This window comes from Pollachius pollachius (genome assembly GCF_949987615.1).
Source record: "Pollachius pollachius genome assembly, chromosome: 18".
Classification (NCBI taxonomy): domain Eukaryota; kingdom Metazoa; phylum Chordata; class Actinopteri; order Gadiformes; family Gadidae; genus Pollachius; species Pollachius pollachius.
This window is the reverse complement of record NC_136951.1, coordinates 10396045-10406405: the sequence shown is the minus strand read 5'-3', so window position 1 is coordinate 10406405 and position 10361 is coordinate 10396045. Positions and strand designations below refer to the sequence as shown.

General features: G+C 43.6%; 1 protein-coding gene across 1 annotated transcript in view; it reads left to right on the top strand.

The window, feature by feature from the left end:
- Positions 1–719: 719 nt before the first annotated feature.
- Positions 720–10361, top strand: part of pitpnm2 (phosphatidylinositol transfer protein, membrane-associated 2) — a gene marked incomplete at its 3' end in the record, with an annotated part of 30903 nt that continues 21261 nt past the window's right edge. Inside the window, exons 1-2 of the mRNA XM_079755911.1 lie at positions 720–855; positions 4075–4311. Coding sequence (XP_079612037.1) covers positions 4234–4311 — 78 coding nt within the window. The 5' untranslated portion in view covers positions 720–855; positions 4075–4233. The remainder of the gene's footprint in view (positions 856–4074; positions 4312–10361) is intronic.

Sequence of the window (10361 nt, the reverse complement as noted above, 5' to 3'; positions counted from 1 at the left end):
TGGATGTGTTTATAGCCTGTTATCCAGAGGGCCGACTCATCTCTCCTTGAGGTAATAATACACGTTATAGCTAGCGAACTGTCCTCCTACAAGCCTACCTTTAAAAATAGAATACGATCCTATTTTGGAAGACATCAAATTGTGTTTGTACTTGTATTGTGTTGAGTTCTTGACAGTGGATGATATCATTCTGATTTAGCTTCCTGGTTTATTTGTTTTTTTTTGTATGGATTTCGGTATGGTGCTGTAAGACCTGTGATGCTCAGAATAACAGACTACTGAAATAAAACAGAAGTGGCAGGGTAATGGGAAACGGCAAAAAGAAAGACAGAGAAAAGGGTGGCGGGGAGAGAAGAAAGGGGTGGGGTCAGACCGCGGTAACATCCATGTATGAGCGGGGCTGTACCATTAACCGTTGCATCACAGCGGGCTCCACCAATCGGGGCACAGCCTCATGCATTGCCATGGTAACAGAGCCTCCTCGGCCGGTCGGGAGGTGGAGACGCAGGGAGATGATGATGATGATGGGGGGGACAAAAAAAAGAGAAGAGGTGGGTGGAGAAGAGAGGAAGGAAGGGAGAAGCAGAGAGAGAGACAGTCGATACCTGCTCTGGTTTCACAGTAAGGATTTAAAAAACCTGCCAACCTCTTTGTATGTGTGTCTTAACAGTGTAGCTGCAGATCCGTTAGCCAATTGGTGCTGGAGAAAGGACATCACAGGACCATCTCGCCGGGGTTGGGGCTTCTAGAATGTTGCGACTGTTAGCCCACATGCACATGGAACGCGGAACCAGAATTCTCCCCAACGGATGGGAATCATAGCGATGTGTTAGCCGCGATTGTTCCATCAGCAAGGTAAAGATCTTTGTGCATGTGTTTGCTGTACATCGTGTCGACTGTTGCTGAGTGTGGACATGCCCACAGTGGAGGGTTGTTTTGTACTCTGCCTCGGATTGCCAGACAGGTCTCTCAATCATCTAGTGAAGGATGGCAAGCCTATAGTTAGAGAGTGTCAGTGGGGATGGATGTGGACTTTAAGGTGCATCTTACTCCAGCCGGGACAACCAAGTGGTGCTGGTGGATGAATTGGTGTGATGGGGCCGGTGGCGAGGGTGATGGTGATGTAATTGTAATGTAATGTTTGGTAGCCTATACACAGGGCTTCACGAGGAGGTTAGTCGCTGTCAATCTTGTGCATTAGATGGTGTTGTTTAATAGGAGATGTGTGGCGTTGGGCTGGGCAATGTGTGGAGATGTTTAGGTTGAACTCGGTCTACTGTCATGAGGAGGGTTGATCTGTAAAGATAATAAATAAATGAATCAACCATCCGTCACAGTTAAGCCTATACATCTCGAAGATAATTTCCAATCTAGCAATCACGACTTGGAACTAAATATGCACACCACGTTTGTTATGTAAATCGCAGCAGTTGTTTTGATATTTTTCTGTATAACACATTGATGAAGCCACGTTGGCAGGGACCGGCCTCACGATCCAATCAGACCCAATCAGACACAGCCTTTCAGACGTCGTGGGTGCATTAGAATTGATGAGTAATGAGGTTGCCCGGTGGGGTATGTAGCTCTGGTCAGCGGGGCGGTGGAACCTAGGGAGCCTTTGGGGTGGGCTGCGTTTGGGTATGTATGGCTACATTTCTTGGTCTAAATTTCATCAGACTACATGTTTGTACTTATGATCATACATTTATTCCACCCCGGGCATTTCCGACAAATGTGCTGAAATGCAGATGAAGAATGAATCTTAGTTTGTGATGATTGAATGATTTATTTAGGATGTACACGAATGAAGACGTTTTGGCCTCACAAAGCGGTTTACCCGATGCCTTTTAAGGGTACTTGGGTTGTGATATCATTTGGCACTTGTTGGGCTTTTAGCATAACGGTTGGGAAATTAGTTGTGTTCTCGAGAGATCTTGATATTGATTTAGCGTTATTGATTTTCTGACATCATAGCAGGAAACAAGTAAAAAAAGCATGCACAGATTGCAGAGCATTACTTTGTACTCTGTATGCAAAGAAAACAAAAAAATACTATTTTGTCATTAATGGGAAGTCAGCAATGTAATTAAACAGTTATCCGCTATTGCACTGTTGTGCTCTTACTTTTATTAGGTACCTGCCGGGAAGGGGAAGTGAATGCCACAGTCAGTTCCATCACCCCACTAGCTTTTAGAACCAAGATGGCCGCCAGGTGAACAAACAAATTGAAGAGAGCGAAATCATCCGTAATAAAAATATTATGAGGGATCAAAGAGGAACCATGCAAATATGTAAAGTAGAAGTTGATACTGATAAGCCCGGGCGTCATAGCCTAACATAGGAGGGCCTTGGTGAAAAACACCAGTTCATCCGAGTAAGATAAGATACGACAATACTATATTGATCCCAGACGATAGATTCAGGGTCCACAGTGTACGATCTAGGATATTTAGATGGCTACAATTTGCTCTCATATAGTGCTGTAATCCCTGGTCCTTTTTCTCATGGCATACTGAGTCTCTTGACAGAGAGTGTCCAATTTCATTCTCCAGCCATGAAGCTGAATAAGGTCATTATAATAATGCATTGCAATCATATGGCGTTTTTCTCAGTACCCAAAGACACTTTACATAAAAAAATGCTAAAGTTAAAAAAAAGTGAAAAGGTGACTTAAAATAAGGTGCATCCATTTGTTGCATTTCCCTAAAACACTTTGCACTATCTCCTCCTCGTGGTAGAGTGGGGAGGATGTGGTTTGGGTGGTGAGGGAGGATCAGGAGGAGGTGAGGAGCACGCCATGGTGGGGGGTGGATGGACGCATTGCTAGATCTACAGCAACAGTTTGTCTCTTAATGTTGCAATCGCCACTTATACGGTTGAAATTGTAATATAGTGCAATGACCCTTCATTACCATTATTTGCAGCCTGTCTAAAATGTCTCATTTTAATCATGGGACGATGAAGGTACCCTCATCATAGGAGTTGATCGCCTTTAGCCTGTCGGTCAACGTGGTATCGAGGAGTCAAGTCTAAAGATGGATGAGGAATAGGATTGTATTTTTTTTTATTTGAGAGATTGTGTGGCAGTTCTGTCTTTTCTACCGTGTCGTGCAGAGAGCTTTTTTCCATGTCTTTCCCTTTAGTAGACTCACACACACACAGACCGACACCAGGATTACCCAGCACTAGCTGGGGATTAATACTACTCACGGAGTGTATACACAACATGCTGGAGGTACAACTACCAGTTGGTGGGTGATAATAAGGAAAGACTGTACAAAATACCCTCTTACAGGAGGATGCATGTCCCCCAACATGGTTTAATGAGGGACCGGAACTACGCAGGACGTGGTCTGCCTAAGTAGTCAGTCCCCGTCTGCGGCTTGGCCCACATGGGGTGTGTGCAAGCGGAGTACTCTGTCCCCACAAGCATAGAACAACAAGGATGCACTGACCACACACATGTTGGATATTAGCACCAAGCTGGACAGTTCTCTGAGAGAGAGAGAGAGAGAGAGAGAGAGAGAGAGAGAGAGAGAGAGAGAGAGAGAGAGAGAGAGAGAGAGAGAGAGAGAGAGAGAGAGAGAGAGAGAGAGAGAGAGAGAGAGAGAGAGAGAGAGAGAGAGAGAGAGATCTGGGTTGCCTGGGCATTAGGAAAGAGGAGCGAGGGTGGGGTGGGGGAGGTTGCTGGGTCATGGGATTACCTTGTAATTGATCTGGAGGAAGACTGGGGCCATGCAGCACACACACACACACACACACACACACACACACACACACACACACACACACACACACACACACACACACACACACACACACAGTCACAAACACATACACATGGTGGGTTTAATCCATAAGAGAAACAGGCTTAATTCTACTCTCGTAGCTCTTCAGCGACTTTCGGGCTAACAGCTATCACTGTCGAAAACACCCTAGCTGTTGCTGCTGACGCTGTCGTTGTTGTCGTACAGGTGTGTTGTTAATTACAGATCTACAAATCACCCGATATACGCCTCAGGACTAATCTAATCCCCTGTGTTTTCCTCTCTCTCTTCTGTGTCTCCTGAACAGGTGTGAATGGCGACGGCGTCTAGCATGCTAGCGGCTAAGCGTCTGAACACGCTGCTCGGCTAGCACACAGCCCTGCCACTGGAGCCTTCTACCTAACGCAGACACACACAAACACACACACGTGCGTGCGCACACGCACACACACACGCAAGCGCAGCCATGCTGGTGAAGGAGTACCGCATCCCCATGCCCATGAGCGTGGACGAGTATCGCATCGCCCAGCTGTACATGATCCAGGTGAGACACCCCATCCCCCCACCCCACCCCTGCGCCCTGCACCTCGAGCTCTACATCAGGGTGTCATGTGGGACGCGACCAAAGTAAAGGTCCTGTGTGTTCGAACCCCCCCAGGTCCGGGGTTTACCTGTAGGTATTATTGAGCACAATGCCCCTTACCCCTACCGTCTCACTGACATTCTGTTAAATAGATAATGATGAACTGATAAAGAATGTGTGGTAAATGACAAAATACTAGTGAGCAGTGAGGGTGCTCCAGGGGAAAGGATGTTATGTTGGTCTCGGTCTTTGAGTCCTAAATGTATTTTCACTTTTATTATCATCGTTTAGTACTTTGTCTCATATAGTAATATAGTATTGTGAACGTTTAATACAGATATTTTCTTGGAAGAGTACGTTTTTATTTTTATTGTCTACCTTTTGTCAGGAATAGGATGTAGACGTTGCAGAAGTATTGGGTCAGGTGGACACACCCGTTGAATCCCTGAGTAGGGAATCGATCCATATGGGCTAATGACCCGTATCCTGTGTGCGTGTATGCGTCTTTGTGCGTGCGTCGTGCATGTGTGTGTGTTTGTGCGTGCGTGCATGCGTCTGTGTAGTGCAAAGGGGAAGGGGTGGTCAGGGTCGTCACGTTGATGTCGAGTTCACCAAACGGGCCGCAGGTTGCGCATGTCAGCCTGTGGGTAGTCGTCGTGTTACATAAGGTCACGCATAAACAGCCAGTCTTGCGCATGGACATTTGCATACGCATTCAGTTGAATCGCTCTTGAGGATTAAATATTTAAAGGTGCAGTGGTTGGAATTGAGTGGCCTCTAGCAGAACACAGCCGGCACAAAAGGAATGCCCTTCTCTATGTAATATATGATGTAATTATTAAGAGAATTGTTATTAATTATGAATATGATATATATGTATATATATATATATATATATATGATTCATCATAAAACAACCATGATCATTATATTGAATATAATTCACTTAAGAAATTGACTTGATATATATTCTGGTATATACTCTACAACATTGTTTATTGATGTATATTTTAGGCTTGTATTATTGATGTATGTTTTCGTTTTACAATTGAAGTTAAGGATTCACCCAAAAGTTGGCAAACTCTATACAACATTCGATAAAATGTTAAATTTTTTCGGACCAGAGCAGGAGAACTTTAAGTTTGAACAGATTGAACACACTATTTTGTTTGATAACCACTGCGGCGGCTGCTCAAAGCACTTCACAGTAAAGGCACCTGCTGTACCTCCAACACATGTCCCCTCTCGCCCCCTCTGCGACCCCAGGCTTCCAGCAGAGGAGCACAGACTAGAGGTTATTATTACCCAAGTACACCCCAGTACCAGGATGAGGATAGAGATTGAACCGTCAACCCCCCATTGCTCTCTAGAGCTCCTGCACCTGAGCCATTTAAATCCCTTTTAAAAAGTGTCAGTTTGCGACATCACAAATGGGAGAGTCCACTGACAGAGAGAGAGAGAGAGAGAGAGAGAGAGAGAGAGAGAGAGAGAGAGAGAGAGAGAGAGAGAGAGAGAGAGAGAGAGAGAGAGAGAGAGAGAGAGAGAGAGAGAGAGAGAGAGAGAGAGAGAGAGAGATATGTTGGCACAGTAGCATGATATGACAGAGGTAGACCAGAATATTCACAGTAACTGAAATAATGGTTTCATATCTACTGTGAAATTAAAGATTCTGGAAGGAATGTATACGGTCATATATTAATGAATAGGTAACTATACCGTTATGTTATGGTAATTTATACGGTTTCTTATGAAGAATGCAGGAAGAGTTAATAAATCAAAAGAAGCTGTCTTCCTCTTAAAATATATATTTATAAAATTAAAATTAATTCCCCAGCCATAGATCACTCATTGATTGATTATATTTGTTATTTCATTCAGCGTGTGCTGTCCAATGTTGGGCGAGCCTATGGCTAGCTTAGAAACGGGCCCTTTCAGTTAGGCCTGCTCTTTGCTGATGTGAGTTCACTGTATCAGCACTCCACACTGTGCTGCAACATAACACCTCACACGCTGCCACCACTGAGACGTCAGAGAAAGAAGCCTGAGTTCTACGGATTGGTTGATTCATTCCTTGATTCGTTCATTGGTGCATTTATTAATTCATCAATGGTTGGATAAGCAGTGGTTAACCGTGGTTAATGAGATGCAGCAGATCAATAAAGGGCTCCTGACTGGAGGCCCAGGTGTGAGAGAGTGATGTAAGCATCGTCCCTCAAGAGGGTGATACTGCTGAACACATGAGCAATTCAGCAACGCTTGCTTGGGGAACTTGGTGCGAGCGCTTCGGTCCTGGCCTTATCACTGTCGTACCAGTGATGACGGTAAAGCTCACCTCTCGAGTGTAATATTGCGATTATACAACAGTCACCTACAAAACAAAATGTATATAAAAAATGTAGTCATTCTATGCATGGCAATTCTCCCTCAAAATAATCAATGTTTATTTATATGGTATCATGCTACTACGTCCGCAAATTTCACATATATTTTTAAGCTAGTAGCGCCATTGATTCTTACGGGTTGAATCAATGGCAGAGTAATATCATAGTGATGAGTTGTGTTTCATTCGCTAGAAATTAGTACGCTTTTAAATGGCTACAGATCACAACACACCCTCAACCCTTGGTGGTGAAATAAGGGTCTTTAAAGGATGTTTTTTAGAGGGTCCATCCTCTATATGCCCATTATTTTACTCAGGGATGACTCCCATGTTTTTATTGATTCACAGCGATGGAACATGAGCTGTTTATCAGTATCAACCTCTGAATGGAAGGTGAGGGTTGGTGTTGGTTGGCGCCGAGACCTCAGAAACTTTACTGTTAGTCACTCTGGGTAATAGAGAGCATATTAATAGCACACACACACACACACACACATTTCACCATAACAGCGGGTCTTGCATGACTCCTGTCTGGAGTCACACAACATCAGATTCATGTCATTTTTGTTGTTAGCTTCAAATGTAGAGAAACCGAAAGGGAAATGTTCAGGGAAATGGATGTGAAAACATATTTCCTTTTAGCAGAGACCAGTGATTAGTTTGGGGGTTGGCCGTTTGGCCTTTTAATGGTAATTTTGACATTTTAGTCTGTGTGTTTTTCAAGACACATGAGACGAAAAATAGTGACAAAAAAACATGTTCAGGGCAAAGCCACAAGAGAGTAGGGAATAAATGGACAACACACACACACACACACACACACACACACACACACACACACACACACACACACACACACACACACACACACACACACACACACACACACGCACACCCACACATGCACAATGCTAGAACCCTCCTCCTCAGCGTCACACTTGAGTGCTGGCTGTCATGGCAACGGGTGACATCAGCCACCGCATGGCAGGAGCTGCCATCATTAGAGAGAAAGAGAGAGGGTGGGAGAGGGAGATAGAGATAGAGAGAGAGAAAGCTGCAACGTTTCCGTTTTATTTTGTTGTTAATTTAATTAACTTCCAATATCCGATACCATGGGCGTCATTTGATGTACTATACTGTTTATATGCTAGTACTTGATAGATAGTTATTTGTTGTCCTCAAAGAGGAAATGCAATTTCACAGACAGTTCATACTGAAATGTGTACTGTGAATGAGTTGGTTTGCCGTCCATGAACCTGTACGAACCATATACAATCACCAGCAGAGCTACCAATATCACTGACATAAACAAAACAAAACAAGAATAAAACCTACAGGGATTCTTCGATATACACAATAAGAGTAGTAGAATGTAAACGGCCAGCAACATGATAAAAACATCCAGCCTTCCTTCTCTACCAAAAAAGCGATTGTGTTTTAATACCCACCAGTAAAACCCTGATCACTGAGATTGCGCGTGTGTGCAAACACGCGTGCGGGCCCACCGGAGGTGGTGGAACCAGGTGTAGGTTCTGTTGGCGGTGGGACCCCCCCGCTGCTCCGGAAGGGCCCCTGGCCTACCGACGGGGTGTCGTCTGGGCCCCTGTTCTAATGGTTTCTGCTCCCAGTGCCGCATACATTATTCAGGCCGGGGTTCAGCCTCGCGGCGAACAGAGGAACGTGTTACGCCACCAGGCGGCACCATTAGGATTCTCCTGGTGGCGTCCGGTCCGCACCACGCGCCCGGACGTCTCCAGTGAGCGCGGGGCCTCCCGGCCTCCTGCACTACTCTTGTTCCGTCCTTATTCCGCCAGCTCCTTCTTTATTCTCCTCATCCGTCCTTTTTGGCGGTTTCTCTTTTTGTTCCTTCTCTCTTACTCACTTTCTTTCTAATCTTTTTTCTTTCTGGGTGAGCTCGGCGTGTGTGTGTGTGTGTGTGTTTGTGTGTGAGTGTGGTGAAAATAGATTTTTGAGTCATAACTCACAGGGTTCTTACTGTATTTACTCTACAGGGCCCCCACTGACATATGGGCCCTTGGGCTTTGCCCAAATGACTGGTACAGGGTGAGTGTGTGGGCGTTTGGGTGTGCGTGTGTGTGTGTGTGTGTGGGGGGTGTAGGTGTGTAGGTCTGTGTGTGTGAGCTTGTGTGTGTGTGTGTGTCATCGCTGACACCTGTAGATGAACCGTGCTAAAAGAAGAACTGCTAGCGCAGCCTTTCTCTTCCACTAAAACTACTAATCGGCCTCTCACACGTCTCCTGAACTGCTGAGACACAGAAAAGCCTGATTGTACAAAACAATTCAGTGTAATTGTGAATAAGACAGCAGGTTACATATAGATTTACTTTTCATTAGTGGTCTGGGTATTTTAAACACAACTGCTATTGAATATCATTAACAGTATAATAAAAGGATTGATAGTGACAATGCTATATAAATGTAGCATGATTGCTTAGGAGTTGATAAACAATCGAGAGATTTGATCGATTAAATTTAAACAGACCTCAGGCCTCAAAAACAAACAAAGTACGCAGTTTCACTAAAATAATATTACAGAAATTAATATTTTATTGACATTTGTCTCCTAAATGTAATGGCAGTAGTGGAACATTTTTGGAAATGACCATCAAGCAGTTTAGAGATACAAAACTAATTGTGTGGGTTTGTGTGTCCCATTTGAATATTACAATACACAATATTCAAATGAATATTACAACATTCAAATTAATGTTACATTATTCAATATTCATCCTTCATTTCTTCTATTTCCTTTTCAAGATGCACTTGAGGATTTCTATGGTTATTTGTTTCAAATAATGTGTGGTTTGAATCCACTGTGTTTCTACTGGTTTGACACCATGTCACATATGATTGATGGTTCCTCCTCAAGTCGCAGGACAAAGTAGCATTCCAAGGCATTTCAGCAAGGTTATGTCGGGCTTTGTTTAAATCTGTTTTCATGTCCGAGCTTGTGAACGCGCTCTTTCAAAGCAGTCGCCATTCAAAGTGCGAGGTAAGAGAATTGAACGTCAGTGAAGCGAAGAAGACTGGGATATAAATGTACTCGCACGTGAATTTCTCTCGTGTCCCTGTTTCCATTCGGAATAAAAAAGGGTGGACGAATCAGTGAGACATAAAACACAGCGGTACAAGAAATCAACCACTGCAGAAATTCAATTCAAGTTTTTAAAATAAAAGTTTACAGAACAGTTTAATAACAGTTAAAATGTCGGTCAAGAACAGGCATTGCACTTTATAATCAAATATGAGAATATCATATAAATTATTGATTATTTTTGTAATATTTTTTTATTCTTGTATTACATATATTATATACCTGGGCTTGACAGCTTTCTCATTAACCATATTCTTCAAAGGGACCCAACACTGGGAGTCCTATTCTTAAGCCTTCTGTCTCCATATATGTCTATCTGTCTATCTGTCTATCACTGTCTATCTCTCTATCACAATGTGGTAGACCTACATTTCTCTTTCTGTGTTGCTGTAGTCTAACGGCTCATTTTGGAAATGACACTACAGCTGCGAACCGGGTATATTTCCTGAGACATTGGAAATACATCGTCCTCATTACGTGTGTCTTTATTTCTTTCTTTCCTTATTTACTTGTTTT